Source organism: Mirounga angustirostris, unplaced genomic scaffold (assembly GCF_029215605.1).
Source record: "Mirounga angustirostris isolate CCGP_5_RB_7025 unplaced genomic scaffold, mMirAng1.0.hap1 SCAF_3, whole genome shotgun sequence".
NCBI classification, from domain to species: domain Eukaryota; kingdom Metazoa; phylum Chordata; class Mammalia; order Carnivora; family Phocidae; genus Mirounga; species Mirounga angustirostris.
Window position 1 is genome coordinate 53,205,780 of NW_026991711.1, and position 27,130 is coordinate 53,232,909.

Below are 27,130 nucleotides of genomic sequence, written 5' to 3' on the forward strand. Positions count from 1 at the left end.
TGTTTATTTTGATGCATAAACCTGAATATTACATACCAAGTACAAGACAGTAGCACTAGCTTTGCCTTTATTTACATTTTATGAAAATCGTTATGCAGTCCATGTTAAAAGAACTTATGATGGAGAATTGTTACATTAGAAAAATAATATTCTTGATAAAGCATTCTCAAGGAGTCCAAGGAGTCCAATCTTTTCTGCCTCTTCAATAAGGCAAAAAGTCCCTGGAATAGCATATAACTTAATTTACAAAATACAATAAATGTTCAGACACATATTCAAGTTTTCTTTTGGTATGATTTTTCCTCACTCTAAAATTACTTTTTATTTTTGTTTTTATTTATTTTTTTACTAAAACAGAAGGGCTTTCAGGAAAATGTCATTGATTGATTTCAGCTATACATTACATATACAACTCCGTAGCCTAGCGACGACCATTGCTACACCGTCATGAACTGTAAATATTTTGCTGGGTGAGCTATTCTCAAATGTAGCATATTTTAAAATTTTGCCATCATTATGACTGTGGAATCGTTGGTGTTCATAGGAAACAGACCTGTCACAGTATGAAGCTTTGTTTTAGGGAACTGGTACACAATCACATTTCCACTCACAGGAGAACACCACAGATGTAACTGAAGTCAGGCCCCGATGGCTCCACAGGGGCCCCAGGCCGGACCAACCCCAGCTTCCAGTGCTCACGCTGCACAGCCCTGGCCCACTCAGGTGGTTTCGTCTCCAGAGACTTGCTGGCTCTTCACAGTTAAGTCGTTTTAATTCCTTCAAAGGCACACAGCTTCCACCTTTTTTCCAACGTTGCTCCCACGCCTGTGAATTCCTGTTTAAACATGCGTGGCAGCCTCATCAGAAGCATTTCGATTTCGTTTGCAGATATCTGTTAGAAAGGAAGAAAAGTCACTTTTGGGAACAAGACTCGTCTGCAAGGAGGCAAGGGGTTGGGCAAGGATGCACTTTTCCAGGGAGATAAATGACACTACTTGGCTGTCAAGTAACGTGCTGAGGAGAGGAGCGCTGGTCAAGCACTGGAAGTGACTGTCCTGGTCTCGAGCAGCCGGTGGGGCTGGGCAGGTAGGAGACAGAGGGGCGCGAATCCCAGGCTCACCTTCCTTTGGATGGCTGGCTTACTGGGTAGTGCCTTGTGTGAACAGCCCTCCCCACCTTGATATAAAAGGAGATGAGAATGGGATTTAAGAGGGCTGAGTGCAAGTTCATCACCACTCCGGGTGCCCTCATCCTCTTCGACTAAGGGCAGTGCTTGTATCTCACTCAGTGAGGGCCAAAGGGCATATGGGTAGATTTCCGGCCACCCTAACTTCTCTTTCTTTAATTTTCACAGAGACCAGAAGACCATAAAGGTTTAGAATGAAATGAAAACCCAGAACCAACAACCATGAAAATCTCAACATCCATTCTTAAAATCCAGGTAGTTTTTTTTTTCTTTTTTAAGTTTTATTTGTTTAAGTAATCTCTACACCACATATAGGGCTCGAACTCAGGACCCTGAGATCAAGATTTGCATGCTTTTCCGATTGAGCCAGCCAGGCACCCTTCCAGGTAGTTTTTTCTTTTTCTAAATTAAAAAAAACTTTTAAAAAAGATTTTATCTACTTATTGGAGAGAGAGGGACAGACACAGATAGCAAGAGAGAGCACTGAGCCGGGAACAGAGGGAGAAGCAGGCTCTCCACTGAGCAGGGAGCTCAACATGGGACTCAATCCCAGCACCCTGGGGTCATGACCCCAGCCAAAGGCAGATGCTTAACTGACTGAGCCACCCAGGCACCCCCCCCCCAGGTAGATTTTTAATGTAGTTTTTTTTTCTTCTACCTATTTTTCTCTATTACATACATTTTTATGCCAATAATTCATTTTACCTTAAATAAAGGACAAATCAACCATAATCCTTCTGCTCTAACACAGCCATTGTTCTCATTTTCCTGTCTTTGTTTCCCAGCCCATGTGCTTGCATAGGGATCTCCTATAGCAAGGTGGCTAAGACCCTGGAACCAGAGGGCTAACATTTTTGTTTGAATCCTGTATCTACTATTGCTATGAGCTAAATGACTCCAACCAAGATAATTAGTCTCTCTAATCCTCAGCAAATGGGAATAACAAAGTGTAATAAGGATGTATAAAGACTACTGGCTTAGCATAGATTTGGCACATAGAAAGGTTTAATGAATCAGACCTATTACTATTTTTCATGGTACAATCACTGGATAGATATCATTTTAGAGTCTGCACTTTCCATTTAACATTTAAATGTTAAACTTATTTAACATTTATTTTAAAGAGAGACCAAAAGACCAAGAAGTCAAATCAGCTTTTCATGTAACGTTCACATGGAAAAGATTTCACGTGATATATTCAATATCCATTCACATGATATATTCAATATTTCAAAAAAAAAAAAAAAAACCCTTTCGAGGCAGTTGAAATAAATTGCATTCTAAAATTTTTGTGTGAATTATTTTGAAATCTGAATGCATTTTCCTACAAAGCCATGTTAAAAGGATTATTAGATTGCCAGGTCAGCCCACAAAAGCCTATTAAACAGATGCTTTAAAGGTTCATGTGATTTTGAAACATTTCATTTCAGTGAGCACTGTGCAGAATGCCTTCACCAGCATCCTAATTCCATTGTCACAACACTCCTATTAGATACATGTGTCAAAAATGTTAAGATGTATCTTCGTTTTATAGCTAAGAAAACAGAGTGAACTACAGAGAGTTAAGTGCCTTTTCAAAGACAGAACTGGGAAAGAACCCACTGCTTGTGCCTGGGAACTAGGCATTGGTGTGTTTTACGTGCTCCGCATGATTTCAGCAAGCCGTGGGTGAAGAACCAGGAATGTAGTGCTTACTTTCAAAATATCAATCACCTGGGGTTCCTGTTAAAAAAACTCAGATTCCCTAGCCTCTTCTCTGGAGACTGATTCAGCTGATCTGGGGTGTAGCTCATATACTCTATTTTTGATAATCACCCCAGGTAATTCTTAAGATCAGGCATATTTGGGTTAACAATGGGATTTTAAATCAGACAGGCTTGGATTTTAATCTGGGTAGGGCCAATCTGTGTAACCATGGGCAGGTCATTTAACAGCTGTAACTCAGTTTCTTCATGTGTATAACAGATGTTGTAATCTCTCAGCCTAATCATGAGGATTATACATAAAGTGTAACATGGTGCCTGGAACGAGATGCTTTCTCTCTGTATACACACTAGGCAATGCTGACAGAATACGACACTCTGTTACCAAACTTTTTGTGATAGGTGAGTCCAGCTCTGCGCTCCTAAGCCAAAGCAAACAAATACAGAAAAGTGTGTGGTCAAACCCAGTTTTCACTTGGTCCAGAAGGCAGTTTTCTGAAGCCAAGTTATCCTCCTCACCTCCTTTCCTTCCTTTGGAGAAAGACAGCACAGGCTGTCTATGGTGGGCTCCAGTCTGCAGTCAATTCAGGTGAGACTCCTGAGATGAGCCACCCTTGCCCCTGATCAGGCAGAGCCACAGAGAAGCTGCCAGACCCCCAGGTTAACAGCCGGCCCATCCCAGGCTTGTTTACAGGATAACCGTCAGCTCCCTTGGCAAAGTAGGGAAAGGAGCTTTGTAGTGCTCTTTAGGAAGGAGAGAGAGAAGCTAAATTCTTGAGGGTAAAACAAAGGTCTGGTGTGAAGGTGACACCTATCTATGCAGGAGACCAGCTGGGGTCAGGACAGGCGGTGCTGCCCAGCAGCCCCGAAGTGAAGAAGTGCGACAGCTCGGGAGTTCTGGAAAACCTTGTCCTCTCCAGACTTTCGCAAACACTTATGTTAGTTCTCACTACACTCTCATAAGACAGGGAGTAGTTTACAAATGAGGAAACTGAGGTCCAGACAGATTAGGTAACCCAGGCACTAAGTGTGGAGCTGGGCTGCAGATCCAGACTCCTTGGCCTTATTTTTGAGCACTGACGCCAAATGCCACAGGGGGCCGGGGACTGTGGACTGAGCACCGGAAGTAGTCCTCTTGGTCACTGTCTCCCTGTTGGGGGCCGGGGCCTGTGTACTAGAGGGCAGGTCTGTGATGACTAAGACTTTAGAGCGATATCAACATCAGTAACAAACAGAGTTCCCAACTCGACCAGCTCATACACATCCCAGTGCCAATGCCTGGGTGCCCCTACAGCAACTCTTCACCAAAACAGCAAGCAAATCATGGGGAATCTTGTTTTCTGTGATGTCTTTTGACCCGAGGCTAGGCTTGAACCACAGAGGAAGCTGGAGTAGCATGCTGGAGGAGAGAGGGAGCCACTCCTTCCTGAGTCCTCATGGCACTTTAAAGCACAAAACGGGGGCGCCTGGGGGGCTCAGTTGTTAGGCGTCTGCCTTCGGCTCAGGTCATGATCCCAGGGTCCTGGGATCGAGCCCCGCATCGGGCTCCCTGCTCAGCGGGAAGCCTGCTTCTCCCTCTCCCACTCCCCCTGCTTGTGTTCCCTCTCTCGCTGTCTCCCTCTCTGTCAAATAAAGTCTTAAAAAAAAAAAAAAACTCTTAATAAAATAAAGCACAAAACAAATGGCAACCAACACTCAGTAGCACTTGCTGTGTGCCAGATACTGTTGTGAGTACTGTTCATATAGTAAGTCATTTTAATACACAACATAATCCATAAAAACCCATGTTACAGGGGGTAAAACTGAGGCACAAAGATGTTAAATATGTCACCCAAGGTTCCACAAGTAAGTAGTGAGACTGGGATTTGAAATTTTTATGGTTACTTAGTTTGGATGACCAATTGCCATTCCTCGGATTTTGACAGAACCAGAAATTAGTACAATGGCAAGGAATGTCCTCAAAAGTAGTTAACGCTAGTAAGCTGCCGTTGGCTTCAAGCTTCAAGGTCACCGCCTGAATGTGGACAGGGGTGGGGCACGATTATAGAACAGACCGCCTCAAATGAAGTCCTGTCTGAAATCTCCCTTTAATAAGGCTCTGAGATGAATTCTAGAGCATTTCCTTGAAGATGTTTTGTATCTCATGCCGGAAGAAAGATCAAGGAGAAGTTGCTTTCAAGTTAGTTTGATGGTTTTTAGAACTTTCTCTATATACCCTGACAAAATAACTTTGATGATATATCACATTTTGGGATTTTCAAAACAAAGAGAGAATTTAATTTATCCTTTTTTTTTTTGTTTTACCCTATGGCCAAAGAGTTTTTACTTGACAAATATTTTCATTTACTTTAATTCTGTTTTCTCCTCCTCCTAAATAATTTGTCAGCTCTTGTAATTTTGCCTTGGCAATATCCTTTATCTTCCTACTGATCATTTCTTGGTTTTGAGAACTGAAAGAATCCTGGAGTGCTCACAAAACAAAGCAGCCGGACCTTACTGGCCGAGCTCAGAGTGAGACGTACCCATTCTGTCATCAGCTGTGCAGGGTTCCCTTCCCCAAATCCATCCTGAGGTCAGGGCTTCTCTCTAAGCGCCTGTCTGTCCTCGATGGAAGCCACTGGGGGACAGGGAAGGGTGTGCTCGCCCAGCGGGTGAGTGGAGGGGCTAGAACTCGGTGCAGGGCTTTCGATGCCAAATCCAGCCCTGCCTTCACAGCACACGGGTGCTGTGAGCAGAATCTAAGAGATGTAGTTGAGAGACTTCTGTGCAGCATTGCCGTCTAGGTTAGAGACATGCACTGTGCCTGTAAAATCTCATTTACCGTACACCACGTATTTGATGCTCTAGAAAGTGGGGAAGATTGTCATAGATGTGATGCTTTTATTACCTGCTTACTCAGCTGGCTGTTGTTTCAAGAAATGGGTGGTCTGTGTATTTTCAATCTTTGATGTTGTCCGTGGATCCCTGGCCACCCCTGTTTTGTTTAACATTTTCTAAGTCTGACATCTATTCTTTTAGAAAGGATTGATTTGTTCTAATTAAGAAAAAAAAAAAAAGATGAGAAGGAATAAAGGCTCCACGTAACCAAGGAGCTTGTGTGCTGGTAACACTGCAGAGAATAAATCAAGCAGATCTTATAAATTACCTCTGATTTGCTGACTCCAGCCCAAGCCCACTGCCTCCTTGCCGGGCCTCTAAGCATGGATATAAATTGACACAGCAGATATAAATCAATTTTATTACGGGGATGGTTGGCTCCATGTCCCATACAGCCAGGCAAGAGAAGCCAAGTGATGAGGGTTCTTGTTTGAGGCACTGAAAAGACCTGGCATAGGCTTTGTCAAGGCTGGAGAGTCCGAGAAGCCAATTGCAAAACCAAATTTCCTTCCATAGGATAAACTGACTGTTGGCTTTTAGTGCACATTTAAATCTTGTTCATTCTTCGTCTCCCTGGGCACCACATAGCATCAGCACACAGACACCTTACAGTAAACTTTTGCAGAGTGAAATGCGGAATATGGATGGGGAAAGAAGGGAAGGGAGGGAGGGAGGAATAAGGAAAGAAGCTAGATGTCAGTGGAGGAATTACGAAGACCACAGGAAAGAACTAGAAAGAAGAGGAACAGGGAGGGAGGGACGGAGGAAAAGAAAGGGGGAAGAAGATAAACAGAAGGAAAGAATTAGAAGGAGAAAAAGAAGGATCTGGATGGAAAATGAGAGAAGGAGAGAAGGGAGGGGAGAAGGGGGAGGTTGGCGACAGTGCCCCAGGGGGGGTGTGAGGGTGAGCACACAGAGATACCTCCTGGTAAACATGGGCTCACGTGAACGTCGCCCTTTTCCAACTTCTGTCCCACTAAAGATCTGCCTGCCTGGAATAGCGCTTCATTAGTTCATGTCTGATTATCCAGTTATTTCATAAATATTCTGGCATTTCCTGAATTAGACTACAAACCTTTTGAGAGCGGTGTTCTTTCTTAGATTTCTTTTGTGCTCTGGCCATCCCCTGTTCTTCCCTGGTCCCTAGGACAGTGCTGGGTTCATGAAAAGCAGTGAATTATCCCAGTGTTCACTGGGTCCCTGGTAACCTTGTCAGTTTCTCTTGCTGTGTGTGAGCAACTTCCTTTTTATTCTTTATGTAGCCAAATGGAAGTATTGTTACCTCCAATGCTTCATTTATCATGTGCTTTCCAGAGGTATTGTCATATCTAAAAAACACACTCATTATAGCCTAAGCAACAGAAAACTCACTCATTAACATATTATGATGGGTGGCGATTTAGGAGAACACTGGAATATACATAATAATGAAGATTTTTCGGAGGGGGGGGAACCTTACAAACACCACTGAGAACATTTCATCTACCCTTACTGCCTAACTATAGTCTAGGCAAGAATGCTCTCCAGTTATGGCCAATTTGAATCTCCTTGGAACTGACCAGGTATTTTAATTTTGTGTTTCCCGTGGTATGCTTTTAGTACAGACATGCAAATGGCCTGCCCTTCTGGTGGGAGATGTACACATGCCTATGAGCACCCAAGCCCGTCAGTGAACAGTGGTGGTATGTCAAAATGGCAGGTCTTTGTAAATCCTCCAGTATCAGCGGCCGTATTATGTTGAGTCTGGTTTTCAGAATCAAATCTACTTGGTGGGCCTTGGGAGGAGGCTATACATATGTAGAGGGGGCAGCCAGACACGCTTGGGAGAACTTAAGTCCTAAAGAATACATAAATTGGGGGAAGAGCAGAAGAATCTCTCCTCTTGACTGTAGGACAGGAAATACTCATCTGCTAATGCTCAACTCAATGTGACTTTCTTGCTGCTTAGGGTCAGGGTCAGGCTTGAAGGGCTCTGGGCTGACCTGGGGGAGTTCTCTGTATTGATTGGAAACCATTTCAGGATAGTGCTGCCTGTCTTGAAGAGCTTACCTGCCTGCACCCAGGGCACAGTTTTTGACTCGGCAAAGTTTTAGGAAGCCATCTCCCCCCACCACCCTTCTCCTGCCTTCCTCTGAGTGAATCTTTGTGATGTGGTCATATAATCACATTCTGCTACAAGAGGGCTAAGTGAACGAGAGGTGGTGGTTTAGAAGAGGCTGAGAAGAGAAAAATATGCAAATATCATTATCAAGAGCAGGAATAATATTTAACTGGAAAATGGCCTATTACTGGGCTATACAGTTTTAGGAGCCATGTGCAATTCACATGCCCAGCATAATTTAAATTAATTCCTGGCTCTCCTTCCATTTCTAATCATTCTTATACTCATATGTGGCCTTTGGGGAAATCCTAATAAAATCAGCTTCATTACAGGCTGAATTGATTGAGCCTGCTTTCCTTGCTCTCATCAGCACTGGGGTAGGCAGAATCTAAATGTTATTTTACAATTGTCGTAATGGTGATGTTGTCTGATGTCAAACTGTGCTGTTCTAACTGGAATTTTAAAAAACCCATCCTACTAGAATCAGCGAAACCTCCGTGTCGTGGAGGCTAAACTGAATCCATAGCCTTTGTGCAACATTAACCAAAACTTGGTGGGGGTCCTGGTGACACCCACCTCCTTCTGATTAACCAGAGGCAGGCGCACCAGGAGAGCCTTAGCGTCAGTGGGCTGCTGGTGGCTCCAGGATTCGGAGCCTTCTGGCAGCTGATACAAGGACAAGGCCCTGGTGGGTACTTAAAGGGCAAACCTCTCATTACTTTGTTTTCTAAGCTGCTTAAAGCCCTGGCGATATGGAATTCCAGTACAGAGCAATAATTTGGTCTCTGGATTAAAAAGTCTAAATATCCTTTCAGCCTCACTGGGATAGAAAGAATACTTGGTCTAATTGCTGGCACCTAGGAGTTTTAGAGCACTTTTTCTATATAATTTTTACTTCAGGGATGAGGAAACAATTTGACAGCTCTACTGAGCATTTCATTCAGGAGATAGAGGGCTGTCTGGGGAAGACCCTGTGTATTTCCTCTGTGAAGGAAATGCTTTCTTCATTATCTTCTAAAATAAAAGTACCAGTCTGAGATAAAATGGAATTCCCTTTAACTGAATCCCTTCCAGAAAGGCCGATCATCTATGGCCAGGGACCAGGTGTGTGAATTCTCTCCTCAGAGACTACTGAGGGAGACCACACAATTTTGCCTGAACAAATGGATGATGGACACTCTGTCCTGAGGTTAAGAATAGAACAAGATAATTCATTATCTATCACCCCCACCAGGTGATTTTACACCCCCCCCCAACACACACACACACACACACACACACAAACTCACGTATATACTAAAACAATTGCTTCCCAACAAAAGCTTCCCACTTGGGATTTCTAGGAGGGGAAGGAAAGCAATGTCAACAATACAAGGGAAGGATAATAGCAACGATAGGAATAATTTCTTGAGGACTCATTCTATGCCACGCCACACTGGTGAAAGCAGTATTTCATCTTTCAGGCAAAGGTAGGGTTGATATTAATGAAATTGGTGAGGGTAAAAGACAAAGAAGCCCTTTAAGAAAGCTTAATTTCAACAAAGTAACATTGAATAGCTCATCCTTCTCATTTTATCTGAGTTAACATAAGCATTTTCTATCCCTCCCTGTCCATGTGAGGGGAGGCCACAAAGAAGACACGAGCGTGAACTTCCAGAATCTTATAATCTCCTCATCTCCTCTTCACTCTGTTTTGGCCTACCCTATTACCAGCTGCAAGAGAAGAAAAGGGCATGAATCTCTGTGACTGAAAAATACTTTTTTGTTCCAGATGATTCTCTCAGAGGGGAAGTATAAGACCCATTAGAAAGGTTAAGCAGTTGTGGGATCATGAATTGGTAAGATCATTTGACTCAAACTGAGAGCACAGTGTAGTCATTTAATTGATACTGGCCATTGAAGATTTAGAATGGTTTGTAGGTGTGTAGTCAGGGTCACAGAACTGTGGGCCGGGGCCTGGTCCTACACATTCCAGGTACTTTGCTGCACTCTATGCAAGAGCTTATTTCCATTTTCCCTCCCAGCAGGACATTTAACAAGCTACTCAGTGGTAGGCTTCAGTTCTCTGCTTCTGTGTCCATCCCCTTCCAAGGTTTCCCCCAGCAATGCTGCTTAATGACATGACTTTATTTCAAGAAGGGCCCCTCTCATTGTTCACCGGATTTTGATACATAAATTGATACACACATTGAGCTCTTTTTGTCCTTTCTCTTTTAGAATACAAATACTGCAATGGGTTAGGAGCATAGCTAATTTGCAGACAAGGCAAACTGAGCCTCAGAGAAATGAAGAGTGATGTCCTGACTCTGGGTGTCTCCCTTGGGGGGCACCGCTGAGAATAACTTTGCAGTCATTTTTTCCATTTAGAGAATAATGCTGAAAAACAACCATTAATATGTTTTCTTGAGAGTCGTATCAGATCTTTATGTTATTTGAGGTGATTTTCCCTCTATCAGGTGGAGTCCTTACCATAGAATCCTGTGAGAATATGGTCTCAGGATAATGCCCCATTAGCCACCCTGACCTGATTTCTCCCTCTTTGGGGAACTTTCAGGCCAACCTGTAATTTTCAGTCCCTCATATGCTTTTCAGAGTAATTTGGCATCTGCTGAAAGTCACTGTCATTTTAGATAACTGCTCTTATTTCTATAAAGAAAAAAGCAAGTGAAAAGAAGACAGCTATCTGCCCAAAACGGAGGTCCTTGTGAAGTACTGATAAATCTTCAAACGCCATTATATCCCCGATGCAGCTCACGCGGGGTCCACCTACAGCCGGAAAACAACATGCTAAATTTTAGCAATGCAAGTCCCCTGGAGAAAAAGAGTGTACCTTGGAGTCCAGCTGCTGCATGTATGACCAGAGATACTCTATGTTGGCTCCAAAAGGATGGACGTGAAGAAACGTTGATATAATCCCTGAATTAAAGAGACAAACATTGGACATTACTGAAAGGCAAATAAAAGTCTGAGTCAAATAATGTCATTTAACCCCAGTAATGGTTTCATCAGGCTGAGTTATGGTCTCACCATTTTTAACAGCACTCAACAAGCACTCGGTAACAGTCCGTTCTGAAGACAGTCCTAGTAAGGTGGCAAACAACACTCTAGCTTCTGGTATGATAGTGGTTAGAAAAGCTAGACTCTGAGATAATATATAGATGAATAAAAGTATTTCTAAACAAAGACTCTTGGAAGCATTTCAACTACCAATTTTATGCTTGATTTACCAATATAAAATTGTAGTTTTGGGGAGGATAAATTCTTCTTTCCCTCAGTGGACCTTGCAGCATGAAAATGGCTCATACAGCTGTGTCAGAGATCACACGGCCTCTGATTTCCCTGATAATTACAGCTGCTAGTTATAAAAAGTATTTAATCCATATTTCTCCTAACTGCCATTGAAGGAAGCCCAGATGCTTTCTAAAAGCTTTATTTCCTCCTGGTTGTTGCTGTTATTTAAACAGAGCCAGCTCACTCTCTCCTCCTCGCTGCTGTAATTTACAAGCTCGTTTTAAAAGGCCTAGGAATGGATGGTTTGGCTGGAGTCTGATTATAAATCGGAAGTCTTTTCCATTGTGAAATCAACTGTCAACATTGTACTGACAAATGAAAAGCTGGGCGTTGGTGTCAGGGCTGAAGTGAAGGGCTTTCTATCCTCCCTGCTCCTATATCCAAAAGCAAGGCTCCATAGATTGTATGCAGCTGTTTGTTAGGAAACTGTGTTCAGACTGACTTTTTAGTTCTAAGTAGGCTTCGAGATGAATTAAATCTGAGGATAAGCCCTCACATTGTTTATTGGGCAACTTTGATGCTTGACAGCCAAAGGTCAAAAGAAAGACCTACACTTGTCCGAAATGCAAGGGTGAACCCTCAAGGAGCACATTGTTCTTGCACAAGGTCATTCTGGGAATTGCAGGGTGACCTTGGATTGATCTGGGACAGGGTCTCGTGGCCTCCTGAGCTCCTGTGTGATGCTTGGGATGCTCTGGGATGAGTGTCAGTGTTTCAAGGAAAGTTCCCAGTTGAGCCTTCGTCTGAGGACAGAGAACCAAAGGGTCCAGTCCGCGCTAAGACCTGTCCTCAGAACGCTGCTTGTATGAGGTTTATACTGGTTAACAGAGAGATGAGGAAGGTGCAAGTAATTCATTATTTCTCCATAATGCCAAAACCTTAGTTTTCAGAGACTGACCGTGTTTTTCTTGAGATATAAAGAAGTACCATTTCATTCTGAGATTGTTCTTCCTTTTTTGCTAAAATGCCCTTTGATGAAATAATGGCCATGGTAAAAGGTACTAATGGTACTTTAAATATTTTTAAGCGGCGAACAGCTATTTTAATATACTTAAGTGGAACTGTTTTGTCCCCCTCACCACTTTGTTAATTTATATTTTAATTTTACAGACCTGGCAACTACTTCCCTGTGTCTTTGAAATTCTCAAATCTGGTGAGGTGGCACCGTAAGTGATTCTGTTACTAATGAGTTAAAACATAGAAGCTCATGAAGGACTCACTTTAAAAATAAGAAGTATTTAAACAATAACACATATTTGCATTTATTACGTGGGAGAGAGGGGGCAGAATTCTTAAGGGGAAAGTCCTATTGCAGGATGGTGAATGGGGTTCTCCCTGCTGTCCCCAGCTGAGGACAAGTGATGCTATGTCCACTAGTTTCCACAGGGAGCCTCCGACAAATGGTAGGCAGACCCTCCCCCCATTAGAGAACAAGGGGGAAGAATGAGTAGTCACCCCTGGCTTTGTGAGAAAGCCAGGCTGTTCCTTTCTTCTGGCACACAGGTTCTCCCAGGCAGGGAGGGGGCGCTCCTAGAGAATGGCTCCTAGAGCCAGGAGGGGTGCTGCAAGACAGGGACAGTAGTCCCTTCCTCGGTTGGACGTCGGCTTAGGCAGCAGACTGACTGATCAGCCTTCATGGTGACAAGGATGTGTGTGTTTCCCATGGGGCGTGGGGGCATCTTAGAAGGCAGAGAGGTCCGAGCAGTCTTAGGAGTAAACTACCCAAGGGCACCAGCAAATTAAAATCTCTACTGCACAGAGACTCCTCACCATCTCCTAGATAACCCACAGCCTCTCCTAAAACACCCATGGGAGTGTGACGTGAAGTTAAATGTCTTCGGTAGAATAAATAGAATGAGTCAGAAGAGGATTGGGGTGGGGGGTTTGGGGAAGAGGTTGATAACTTTTGGCCTAGGAGATGAAGTGCTGAAAGAGGAAGTTTAGGGATACCGGTAATGGGAGGACCCGGAGTGGCCGCTCTTATTGCCTCTGTGAGGTTGGCAGCCCTCCGTGTAAATGCCCCCTCACTGGCTACTCTCCGAGCCTCAGGCCCAGCGTTGGGTCTGCGCCCCCAGGGAATTCTGCCCTGACAGTCTGTGCGTGTTCTGGTTCAGTATTGGGAATAGAGTTTACGTTTACAATAAATGTGTATTGAATGAATTTATCCTCTAGAAATAAGACTAGCCAGTATCCTTGCTTAAAAATTTCTACTGTTCTATTAATAAATGGGGATAAATAAGAACCTTAAAAATTGCACAGTACTAACCAATGATGTGTAGTAGTCTTTCAAAAATCAGGTAACTTTGAGGCATTATTCACTGGTAATTCCTGCCCTTAACTCATCCACTTTATGGATTCAGGACAGAGCAACCTGAATGTTTTGGGCATGGACACTTTTTATTGAAACTCTTTTGCTCATAAAAGTAAAAAGAAAATGCTTATATGATTCCTATATATCTTTCTAAAATCAGATTAGAAATCCTGACCCAGACAGTATCTTCCCTTGGGTAGGAGAGTATTCAAAACCATCACTGTGGTAGCTGATATTAATAAGCCATTAGCTTTTCTTTAAGAAAATTGAGCAATTGCCCCTAGATCCATTTGGGGCCAAAGTATATAGTTAAAGGTTTTTTTGTTTTTTTTTTTTAATTTATTTGACAGAGAACACAAGCACAAGCGGGGGGGGGGGGGGGTGCGGGCGGCGTGGCAGAGGCAGAAGCAGGGAGCAGGGAACCTGGTGCGCGGCTCCATCCCAGGACTCTGGGATCGTGACCTGAGCCGAAGGCAGATACTTAATCGACTGAGCCACCCAGGTGCCCCCAAAGTAGGTAGTTAAATAAAGGCTTCCGAAGCTTTCCCTATGTATGGCAACTAAGCTATTCAGTATTGCTAGAGATACAGCAGAAATGGGAAACAATAGTCACAGTCTCCCAAATACTGCACCCTTCCTCTTCCCTCCTCCCACCCTACCGCTGCCCATCACAGTGTCCTCACAGAAGCATTAGTCATGGCAGCTGAGAAAATGTAGTTTCTAAGCCCTGGTTTTGGGTTGGATTCATGGGTGGGGTGAGGTGGGCTTCCTGAATAATCAACTAAAGCCTCTTTGTAGCTCCTTAAAAAGAACAGGACTAGTTCCTGAGAATGGAAAAAAGGACAGGTGTAACTCATAATCTAATGAGCAATGCTACAAACCCAGAAACTGGAGACTATTTTATGGTCCTCTGGGAGGACCTAAAAGCTTGGTTAAAAACACACCAGCAGCTGAGGGTGGAGAACTTAGCCATAACTGGACTGGTGGCTCTCCAAAGGGATTGACTCAATCATTGGTGGCTGTTTCCATGGAGAAGCAGAAGTCTCCATATTTAAGGATGGGTTTCCCAACCAGGAAAATACAAGGGTAAGTAGCTAATTTAAGAAAATAAAAAGAGGAATAGAGGAGGCTGTCCATACTCTTGAGCTTTAAAGCTGCATATTTCAGGGCCTTAAAAAGTGCTTTAGAAAGACATACATATATATATAGACAGACCAGCTCTGTGCAACCTGTGGCAAGCCCCTCATTAGAAAGGCCCATTTAAACAGGCATGTAAAAAAGCATTTTGAGCTTTTTCCATCAAAATCACTGAGTGTATTCCCCTTTTTAGTCCTAAGACCAAGGAAGCAGCAGCATTTAAAGTAGCCAAATAGTGCTAGATTTTTACGGCTTCATTCACTCTTCTTTAAGCATTTCCTTAGCAGCAGTTAGGTGCCAGGGTGCTAGGGGCACAGCACTGCACAAGACAGACGAAGTTCCTGCTCTGGGGGAATTTATATTCTAGGTAAGTTACAGAGGTAAACACAAAGATTAAAAATAAAGGAAATATTTTCAGGTAGTAGTAAACATAGTGAAGAAAACGCAACAGGCTCAAACTTGGTGGAGTGCTATTTTACACTGGAAAGTGGAGTGAAGGTAGATTTTCCTGTGTCAGATGGGAAGGAGCCAGCCACAGACAGCCTGGGGAAAGATTATTCCAGGTACAGTCAACAGAATGTGCAAAAGACCTGAGGTGGAAATGAGCTGGCAAGAACAAACGGCTGGAGAGTGGTACAGCATGCATTTGGAGGCAGGTAGGGAGCCAGATCACTTAGGGCCCTGTATGACAGATTAAGGGGCATGGATTAAATTCTGAAAACAGCAGGGAGCCAACATTAGAGTTCTAAGTAGGGGCATGATATGATCTGAATTATGTTTTAAAAATTTCATTCAAGCTGCTGTTTGGTGAATAGATGAAAAGGAAACTGGGAGGCCATTCAGAAGTGTCTGCACAAGACCTGAAGTGGTAAGGAGTGATCTGGACCAAAGAGCAGTGGGCATTGAAGGTGGAGCTGGTGGAACGCATGTGAGTGGTGAAAGGCTTGGGAGGAGGAGTCCTGGGTATTTGGCTTGAGCAACTGGGTGGTAGCATTTTCTCAGCTGGGAATACTAGGGGAGGAGCATATTAGGGCAGAGAAAAGGGGGAATCAAGCATTCTGTTTTGGCTTTTAAAATTTGAGATGTCCATTAGCATCTAAATGGAGATACCAAATGGCAGTTGGAGATGGTATAAATTTGGGAGTCAGTGGCCACCAAAAGGGACTCGACGCCAAAGTGTTCATTGAGATTATGCAGGTAGAGAAGAGTCCTCAAGACTGAACCCCAAAGAAGCCCAAAATTTAGAGGTTAAGCTGAGGAAAACTCATCAAAGGAATCTGAGCAGGAGTGATCAATAAAAAAGAATGGTGTCATGATAGCTAAGAGAAGAAGGTATTTCTGCCCAGAAGATGTGAGGAGTCCACTGTATGAAGTGCAGATGACAAATGGAGGGAGTTGAGAAACTGGCAACATGACGTTCTCTGGTCACGTTGACAGAACGGCTTCAGTGTGAGGGTGCCAGCCATCCTGGAGTGGCCGGGGAGGGAGTGGAGGCTGTGAGTATAGACAGTGCTTTGGAGAATTATGCTTGGATGGGGAGCAGGGAAGTGGGCTGCTGGAGTCAAGACAGGTTTTCCTTTTCTTTTGTTTTCAAGGTATGGGACAGTAGAGCTCATGTTCATATGCTGAGGGTATGAGCATCTGCTTCCTTCTAACATCACTGCCTAGGGGGCGGTGCAGCTTTCCTGATAGTGCTCGTAGATTATACAGAGTAGTGAGGTGAAGAAGACCATCCAGTCAGACCTCCTAACTTTATTCAGTATGAGGAATTAGATCCACAGTGGATCAGTGATTTGCGCGGTGAATCCAGTGCCTCCATCTGCCAGTACTCAGAATGGGCCTCCCTTGCTGAGGGCTGTTCAGAGATTATCAGGTACTGGGGTTTGTCATGGGCCAATCCGCCCCACTCCCATCTTTTTCTCTGACGGACTCCTATTTTAAAAAGTTTACTGGTTACCTGTTGAGAACAAAATATCAGTTTATATATTCATTTTGGTCAGATAGAATCCTGCCAGAATAGACTCCCCTTCCTCAGGCTGCTTGGGGTTTCACTCCAAACTCTGTGTCAGCTTGTAAAGTCCTGGCTGAAATTAGCTTTCCCTACATCCACTCTGGCTGATGGTCTCCTGGGAACTTCAGAAAACCCTGAGGCCTGGCAGCTTGCTGGGGGAGAGGGCTTCCCAGGGAGTTCTAGGAACCTCAGCTCTGCAGAGGAACAGCTGTGTCTCTCGATGGTTCTATCTTGCTGACAGCCAACAGAGGCCTGACCAGAAGCCAGCCTGAAATGTTCTTGCCTCTTGTTGCAGCCTACAAGGCTTCATGGACACTGAACCCGAGAGGCAGCCAGGAGGATGCCCTGTGAAATCTGGGTTTCCCACTAAGCCACGAGCCTACAGTTTCCTGTGAACAGCTGCTGAGCACTAGACTGTTTATGGGAACTAGGGAGAGGCGAGGCTGTGAGCGAGTGCTAGAAGGCAGACCCAACACTGTGACTGCTCTCGTGCTTCTCAGTGCGCTGGGATTCTAAGTTTGTTCCACTTATCTGGTGAGTACCATACTTGATCTTGTACAGTTTTTTTTTTTTTTTTTTAATTTAAAGAAAAAATTTAAAATGTCTGTCAGTCTTATTTTAACTAACCCCCTGAGACTGTATCAGGTCCCTTCAGTACTTCGTTCCTTATGTCTGAAATGGCCTTGACAACTCCCTTATCTCTTTGGAGAAACTATTCTTCCTTTAGGACTCATTTGACCATCCTTTCTTCTAACAAGGCATCTGTAGTGTAAGTAGCCCTTTCTCGGGGTTTCTGATTTAGTACAAACCATATTTTGTCGTCATTAACTGCTTCCTTTCTCACTAGTCTATGAACTTCTTGAGGGAAGAGATCACCTGATGACTACCATCGGGGACCACAGGTTCGGGCATAGGACAGGCGAGTAGTTCTCAGAACATGGTCCCGTTAGTGCCTGTTTGAATATCACCTTGGATGTCAGTTCTAGAATAAACACAATCTGTGTGTGGGGGGGTGGGGGGCAGAGAGTCTACCTTTTTAACAAGCTGCCCAGATGATTCCTTTCCACAATGAAGGCTGGTAATTTTTATAGTAGGCTCTTGACAAATGTTTGTTGATTTATTGATACGGACATTTGTGTCTTGGAAACAAGATTTAGGTCAATGACTCATTCTTTACGGTCAGTAGCTTTCAGAGACGCACGTACTTCCCAGATTACTTTTTTTAGGTGCAGCCTAAATATAGCCTCGACTCCATTCACTGAAAACACCAAAACGTCACCATTTAACCTTTTTAAAAAGTGTATTTCTCTATAGTCATCTGCTTCCTAACACCCATATATTAGGGGGAACGTTTCTGTTCAGATAGAGACTGGTTGTGCACAGATGCGTGAACCGGTGGTAGTGATGGAGATGGGGCACGGCGGGGGGGGCGTTGATGGGAAGCAGCGTCCTGGTTCCCTGTAATATGTATGTCCTGATCCACAGACGGGTCAGAGTCAGGGTGATCTGTAAAGAAGTTTGTCTTATCATTAAGAATTTGCAGAGGGTTTTCAGGGGTCTGGGGAAGTTCTGAAGCACAGATACTTTATAAACAGTTGAGAAGGTTTTGACTATATCTGGATGGGATTTAGAGTGATGACTAGCATTGACAGGGTGCCAATCAGGGCTGTGAAGATTGGAAATCTATTAGAATCACTTAAAAAGAAAAGGTGGAGTGATCAGACCCAGAGTAATACTGCTGGCATCTCTTCTGAGCTATTTGCCTATCAATAAAAATGCTTTTGATCCATTCTTCATAACAATAGCTAGTGGTTTCCAAAGCTTTGGTACTAAATCAAAAGTACTGTCTCATTCTATCCCATATAAGGTCAGTACATGCCAAATCCAATGTGTAGGCCAAATGTGAAGAGGACTAGGAGTTCGGGCTTAGATGCTAGGCAACATCAGGCTGACCTAATGTGTAGCTACCATGGAGTTGTGAGCTATAAAATAGTCCCCTGTATTGCCCTCCATAATCATGTAATTCTTTTAGGTCTAATTAAATGTTAACCTGTCTTTACAAGGATTGGTTATAAAATAATCCAGAAATCACAATAATAAAGTCCTTTCTAAGGTACCATCTTTTTAGCTGAGTTGGAATACAGCACTTGATCCCCATTAACTGTCAAGCAGAAAATTAAGCAGAATGGTTGAACTCTTCAAGGGACTCAGAATCCAAATCTGCAAAACTCCAAATAATACCAATGAAATCCCACTGATCTTCTGTTATGTATCTACCTTATGTCTTAAAGACTCCAGTTTTATAAAAAGGACATGAGAATGTGTAGGAAGAATACATACTTTTGCCCAGCTAGATTAGTGTCACAAATAATCACAAATAATTAGCATTACTTGTTGTTTAGGAAGTTCTAGCCTCAGTTTTATGGTCTCTATATATGGAATCTATTTGAATAGCTTATTTCACTCCTTGCTTCTCTTCCAGGAAATCAAGATTTATGCCACTGTGCATTTTTATGTAACATTTGTGTGTCCCAAGAGGGTGTTATCTGAATATATTTGCATATAGCATATACTAGAGGTACCCAGATGTGATAAAGATTTTGCTAATAAGTATTTCCAATTCAAGGGAGATTTTTGCTATGCTCCTGGCCTTCTTAGGCTGACTTGGAGCAGGCCCACTATACCCTGTATCTGTATGGGTTTAATTATTCCAAGGGAAGATTCTGGGGAGATTGCAAAGAGTATTCCTAACCTCTCCAGATTCAGAAGTCCAGGGGACTCCCAGAATCATTCTACCTACAAGTGTTCTTCAGAAAAGAGTATCCCCAGCACCAGAAACTTCTTTCTCTGTGTAGCCTGATCCAAAGCAGTTTGGAATCCACATTCTGTCCCTGTCACAACATTTAACTAAATTCCAGAAGCTGCAGGAGAAGTCTTTTTGGTCTCAGCATTCAGGTTTCTACAAAATATGGATGGCCAAACTCACTTAGCAGAGAAGCACACTTACTGGCAGGATCCATTTTGCCAGTCTTAGAAACTCTTTTCTACCTTGTCATTCCACTGGATGATTACTCTCTCTCTCTGACGACAGAAGTATAAGTACCTCAATATTTGGGGGGAGGGTGTGGGTGGGGAGCACATCTGTTTTAAAATTTCCATTAAGGTAGATTAAAATATCAAGGTAGAGAGGTAATGGAAAAATGAAGGGAAAAATACCTCCCAAGTTTATTTTAATCAAAAACTTGAGTCTCTAGCCTCCCTTCTCATATATTGATCAAAAGAAGTGTCAAATGCTAATATAGGTAAACCAGTTCAAAAGCCCAAAAGTGAGGGGAAAAATCTTGGAAAACTTAAGAGTTGGTTGTGCCTGCTTCTTATTGAAGATTCCGACTAAATTTTTTCTAATACACTTTTGAATTTTCTAATACTAAAGACCTCAGCAGAGCTAACTTGTTATAAATTATCTACTCCTATTAACCTGTGTTGTGTAAAGCAGATCATTTCTTAAATTTTGAGGTAGCTGACTGAAAAAAATGTGTGTGTGTAGTAACTACTTAGGAGACATTGTAAGTGAACAGTGTTCTCCAAGTAGAACATACAAGGAGAAGCAATCTTTATGAGAGGCATGAAATTTAAAAAATGGGGACTCATTCCCATTTTTTTAAGCTTCAAGTGGTCTGTATTATTCATACTTAGAGAAGGAACATTTACTGCTGATCATCATGTGCTTTTTGTTCATGCCCCAAAATCATGGGGGAGATCACAACTTTGTCACACTTAGCAAAAGAGAAATAGTTGTCAGTGTTTGACACATTTTCCAATAGAAGAAAAATCCAGTTGCCAACTACATACAGGTTCATTTTGGGTTCCTGGAACTGATAACACATCAGCATGTCTTATGAAACCTGTGCATGGCACGTTATTACAGCTGTATATCATCAGAGAGAAAAAAAATAATTGGTTTTCCTTGGAGTATCTCTAAGTTGATGTCATATTCAATAACCCTGTAGTTGAAAAATCTATATATGATGGATGAAGTTTGGACTATCTTGAATTTAATTCCTCCTCTGCCAGCTTCTACAGGCCCTGGTGTACCTGTCATTTTGAGGTGAGTGCATGCATTATTTAGAAAATGTAACCAGGTATTACTTCTGCCAGAATACCAACTATAGAAGAACAGTTTGTCTCACATGTACAACAGCCTCATTCTTCACTCTTAACTGTGCCAAGGAGGAACCATTTTAAACTTGGAACCCCACACCAGGGTCAGTGCCAAGGCGTAGCTTGAATGAATGCTGTGCATCACAGAGTGAGGACTTTGGAGACAGCCCTTAAACATACCAGCTTTTAAAGTGGAGTCCCAGGCACATCACCAACATAACCTCAAGAACTCTTCCTTGTGAGAATAAGTACTACTTCTGGATCTGCTGATGAGGACTCTCAAAAAGAGACCAGTTAGAGCTTTGACTCTGGTCCAGACCACTCCCCCCACCCAAAAAAAACCAAAATGCCAACCTAGTTGTATTTTGTGGGGCAAATAAATTTTTCCTTCCTTTCCCCTTCCTTAGTCGCCAGCTTGTTTTATTTATGTTGGTTAAATGGATCCAAATTTGGGCAGGGAAGCCTGGATTAGTCTAGCAGTGGTAGTCCAGATGTCCCTATATCATCAGCATTACAGGGATGACCTCAGGATGCATCCTCTCTTGAATCTGGGGATCTGGCTTGATTTGGAACTTTCAGGCAGGACGCAACCTGGCCTTCAGTTGGAAGCTATGTGTCCAAATTTTGGAATTCAGATTTGCAACATGTGAGATGCAAATTAATCTGTCGTCTTATAATCAGTTTTATGTTGTACAGCCAACTAATACACATGGTTACAGAAGAGCAAAACCCCTTAGTTTGTATGTCCCTAATTTGAAATGTAAGTAAGTATAATATAATCTTGACGAAGTTAATCTCACTTCTGACCAGAAAGCAAAGCTGTTTCAATTGTTAACAGGTTGGAGGTGAATTACTTTAATATTATTTAAGACAAAGGATGAGGAAAACAATTTCCTTACCGATTAGCAGAGCTTCTTTCTCTGATTTTAAGCCTTGGCTTCTTTTTTCAATATTGTTCTCTCGGTCTTGGTTGACCAATGCGACTGTCAACACATTGATTTCCTGAGGTTAAAAAACAAAAACCATATAGGCATGCATGTAGATTTTGTGCATTTCAATAAAAGCCACCAGGTCTTTTCATCTCTATTAAAAAAAGGTCATCACTTCCATTTGTAACTGAACATCAGCTTTTATAAGTAATTGATCTATGTGCCCAACAATAGAAAAGTAATAACTAAAACTTAGGTTCCTAGCTACTACTCCCAGCAAACCATGTAACTATGCAAAAGTGGCAAATTTGGCATAAATTATCTTAGGTTTTTATCCATGTTTTGATTAAACTCTGTTAGCAAAAACAATTTGATTGTAGCTACTTTAACATGTTTTTATTTCAAATATAAAAAACTTCCCCCCAAAGCATGTACAAACTGATTTATATAACTATGCTAGTAACTTGTATGAGTATGTGGGGAAATAGGATTGTTATTAAAAGTGTTTACAGTGAATGAGTATATGTCCTTATACACAACTGCGGAAGGTAGATAAAGCAAAGGGTGAGAAATTCTTTTCTTTGGAAACTAAAAATGAAGAATTGTACAACAAACGTTGAACTATTCTTAGTTCCTTCTGTGGTCTATTTTATTTAGAAACAGAGAAAAACATTTAACTCATTCTCCCAGACTTGTATTAGGACTCAGAATGGAGAATGATTTAATAGAAAATCAAATGTAATGATCAGAGACGTATATATATGGGTTAGAATCATTAGGGTAGTTGGGTTTTGGAGAAAAATTTCTCCCTGAAAGATAGGTCTCAAAGAAGGATGAGCATATTGAGCAAAGAGTTAAGGATACTCCATTAGATGATGCTACAAGTCTAGAGGTTAGTAGGGAGGGACAAAGGAGAACTGAGAAGGTCTGGGCAAAAGATTTGGCAGGTGTTACCAGGACTGGAACTGGTTATAGATATTGATCTAGTTAATACAAATAAGTAAAATTGGCCAGATAAAAGAATATAGGAAATTGTTGGGAACATGTTGAGCATGTAAAGAGCACAAAGCCCGTCTGAAGTCATTCAAATAAAAGAAAAAAAAAAAAATCAGTGTACGTCAATCACAAAAGTTCTACAAGCTGAATTTAAACTACGAGCTGCTACTTTGTAAATCAGGGGTAATTAGAAATTGCCAGGAAAGAAGGCTCTGCTAAGAAATTGCAATTGGTAATATTTGGTGAGTGTTTTGGAGGTTCCTCTAAAGGTCAGTCTTACCTGCTGAATACAGAGTAAGAGGTGTAGATGGGTATAAGGTAAGGAATTAAGGGAATCACAGTGATGTGATAATAGATCAGAGGAAGATGCTGGTTGGCTAAGAGGGTACCAGTGAGGTCTGAGGCTCATAGCAGTAGTGTGCCCATGAGGACAGGGGTCAGAAAGGGCTTAAGGAATGGTCCATAGAAAGGCTAGAGCCGGCTGGATATAAAAGACTGTTAGAAATGAAAGATGCTCTTATACTTCCAAAAAGGAATGTTGGGAACCAGCCCCAGGAGAAACACAATCCAGAATTTTAAAACCAAATAAACCCAATGATTTATGTAGATGAACTCAGAAGTTACAGGAAAGGTATAGGAATTCCCTCTGTGATGAAATACCAAATGGATGTATTTTAAGGGCTAGCAGAGGTCTAGGAAGAAAGGGATGGAAAGATAGATAGTACCTAGGATGATGATGGTATCATTTAAGAAATAATGAACCCAAGAAAAGGTGATCTGGGGTGGAGAGGAGCAAGATGGCAGAGGAGTAGGAGACCTAAATTTCATCTGGTTCCAGGAATTCGGCTAGATAGGTAACAAACCATTCTGAACACCTATGAACTCAACAGGAGATCGAAGAAAAGAATAGCAGCAACTCTCTGAGCAGAAAAGGGACCACTTTCTGGAAGGTAGGACATGCGGAGAAGTGAATCCGAGGCGATATTCGGGAGGATAGATGGTGGGGGAGGGGGCCTCCATCAGCCGCTACTGGCAAGTGAGAAAGAGCAGAGCACAACATCGGAACTTTTAGAAGTCTGCTCCGCTGAGGGACGTCGCTCCAGTGGCTAAGCAGGGCGTGGAACCCTTGCGGGACAGTGTGGTCTCAGGACCCTCGGGGTCACAGAAAGACCGGGGGTGCCTGAGTGCGGCAGAGACGGAGCCGAGGAACGGGCTCTCAGCTCAGGATTGCCATAATCTGTGATCCACGGCACAGTTGGGCCACTGCTCTTCCAGCAGGGACCCAACAAGTGACAGATCTGGGGAGACTCCACACCGAGTCGGATGCCAGAGATAGAAACGCTTGCTCACAGTCTGGGTGAGCACAGAGTGCAGCCAGAGACCAGGGAGACAGGAGTGATTGACTGCTTTTCTCTGGGGGCACACTGAGTGGGGCCCCGAGTTCTTGGCTCCTCCGGGGTGGAGATTGGGAGGCCGCCATTTTCACTCTCAGCCTCCAAAGCTGTACGGAAAGCTTGTAGGGAACAAAAGCTCCCGAGACCAAACCTGAGCAGATTACTTAGCCCGACCCGGCAAGGGTGGGGCAATTACGCCTCCAGCAAAGACATCTGGGAACCATGGCAACAGGCCCCTCCCCCAGAAGATCAGCGAGAACAGCCAGCCAAGACCAAGTTTACCGATCAATGAGAACGGCAGAACTCTAGCAGTAGGGAAATACAGGACATAGAATTCATGGCTTTTTTCCCCCATGATTCTTTAGTTTTTCAAAGTTAATTTTTTAAATTTTCTATTTTTATTGAATTTTTTTTTCTAAAATCTTTAATTTTCATTTTTAGAGTGATATTTTATCGCTTCATTGTAGTTAACATTTTATAATAAGATTATTATATATATTATACACACACTTTAAAATTTGGGGATACGGTTTCTTCTAAAAGACCAAAATATACCCTAAATCTCTAGTGTATGGCTTTGTTCTAGTTTCCTGCTTGATCATTTTTTTTTCCAACCAACTTCTTATCAATTCCTTTTTAAAAATCTTTTTTACTTTTCATCTTTAGTCATATTCCATATCTTCATTGTATTTACCCTTATTTTTGTATATATATGTCTTTAAAAATTTGGGAGGCAGTTTCTTCGAACAGACCAAAATACACCCAAAATCTAGTGTGTGGCTCTGTTCTATTCACCAGCCTGATGATATTCTTTTTTACTTTTTTCCCCTTCTTTCCCCCCCATTCATCCATTTTTCTCTGGACAAAATGACAAGATGGAAAAAACTCACCTCAAGAAAAAGAACAACAGGCAGTACAGACTGCCAGGGACCTAGTCAATATGGACATTAGTAAGATGTTAGAACTAGAGTTCAGAATGACGATTATAAAGATAGTAGCTGGGCTTGAAAAAAGCATAGAAGATACTAGAGAATCCCTTTCTGGAGAAACAAAAGAACTAAAATCTAACCAAGTCAAAATCAAAAAGGCTATTAATGAGGTGCAATCAAAAGTGGAGGCTCTAACTGCTAGGATAAATGAGGTAGAAGAGAGAATTAGTGATACAGAAGACCAAATGATGGACAATAAAGCTGCTGAGAAAGAAACAACTACCGGGGGCGCCTGGGTGGCTCAGTCGGTTGAGCGGCTGCCTTTGGCTCGGGTCGTGATCATGGAGTCCTGGGATCGAGCCCCGCGTCGGGCTCCCTGCTCAGTGGGGAGTCTGCTTCTCCCTCTCCCTCTGCCTGCCTCTCTGCCTACTTGTGCTCTCTGTCAAATAAATAAATAAAATCTTAAAAAAAAAACCAAAAAACAACTACTGGATCACGAGGGCAGAATTCGAGAGAACTGATACCATAAAGCGAAATATTAGAATAATTGGGATCCCAGAAGAAGAAGAAAGAGAGAAGGAGGGGCAGATGGTATATTGGAGCAAATTATAGCAGAGAACTTCTTAATTTGGGGAAGGAAACAGGCATCAAAATCCAGGAGGCACAGAGAACCCCCCTCAAAATCAATAAAAATAGGTCAACACCCTGACATCTAATAGTAAAACTTACAAGTCTCAGAGACAAAGAGAAAATCCTGAAAGAAGCTCGGTGAAAAGAGGTCTGTAACCTATAATGGTAGAAACATTAGATTGGCAGCAGACCTATTCACAGAGACCTAGCAGGATAGCAAGGACTGGCATGATATATTTAGAACACTAAATGAGAAAAATATGCAGCCAACAATACTATATCCAGCTAGGATATCACTGAAAATAGAAGGAGAGATAAAAAGCTTCCAGGACAAACAAAAACGAAAAGAATTTGCAAACACCAAACCAGCCCTACAAGAAATATTGAAAGGGTTTCTCTAAGCAAAGAGAGAGCCTAAAAGTAACATAGACCAGAAAGGAACAGAGACAATATACAGTAACAGTCACTTTATAGGCAATACAATGGCACTATATTCATATCTTTCAATAGTTACCCTGAATGTAAATGGGCTAAATGCCCCAATCAAAAGACACAGGGTATCAGACTGGATAAAAAAAACAAGACCCATCGATATGCTGTCTGCAAGAGACTCATAGAGCCAAAGACACCTCCAGATTTAAAGTGAGGAGGTGAAAAATCATTTACCATGCTAATGGACATCAAAAGAAAGCTGGGGTGGCAATCCTTATATCAGACAAATCAGATTTTAAGCCAAAGGCTATATAATAAGAGATGACAAAGGACACTATATCCTACTTAAAGGGTCTATCCAACAAGATCTAACAATTTTAAATATCCATGCCCTTAACATGGGAGCAGCCAATTATATAAACCAATTAATAACATCAAAGAAACAAATTGACAATAATACAGTGATATTAGGGGACTTTAACACCCCCCTCACTGAAATGGACAGATCATGTAAGCAAAACATCAAGGAAATAAAGGCTTTAAATGACACACTGGACCAGATGGACTTCACAGATATATTCAGAACATTCCATCCCAAAAAACAGAACACACATTTTTCTCTAGTGCATTCTCCAGAATAGATCACATCCTAGGTCACAAATCAGGTCTCAACCAGTACCAAAAGATTGGGATCATTCCCTGCATATTTTCAGACCATAATGCTTTGAAACTAAAACTCAATCACAAGAGGAAAGTCGGAAAGAACTCAAATACATGGAGGCTAAAGAGCATCCTACTAAAGAATGAATGGGTCAACCAGGAAATTAAAGATAATTCTTCTTTAAAAAATTCATGGAAACAAATGAAAATGAAAACACATCTGTTCAAAATCTTTGGGATGCAGAAAGGCAGTCCTAAGAGGAAAGTATATAGCAATACAAGCCTTTCTCAAGAAACAAGAAAGGTCTCAAATACACAACCTAACCCTACACCTAAGGGAGCTGGAGAAAGAAGAGCAAATAAAGCCTAAATCCAGCAGGAG

The 27,130-nt window shown here is 42.3% G+C and overlaps 1 protein-coding gene across 8 annotated transcripts in view; it reads right to left on the minus strand.

Moving 5' to 3' along the window:
- Positions 1-336: 336 nt before the first annotated feature.
- Positions 337-27,130, minus strand: part of ENOX1 (ecto-NOX disulfide-thiol exchanger 1) — a 550,660-nt gene continuing 523,866 nt past the window's right edge. For all 8 annotated transcript variants that reach the window (XM_064586067.1, XM_064586069.1, XM_064586066.1 and 5 more), the window contains 3 exons: positions 21,678-21,780; positions 10,698-10,783; positions 337-892 (listed from right to left, as the gene is read on the minus strand). In XM_064586067.1, coding sequence (XP_064442137.1) covers positions 761-892; positions 10,698-10,783; positions 21,678-21,780 — 321 coding nt within the window. In that variant the 3' untranslated portion in view covers positions 337-760. The remainder of the gene's footprint in view (positions 893-10,697; positions 10,784-21,677; positions 21,781-27,130) is intronic.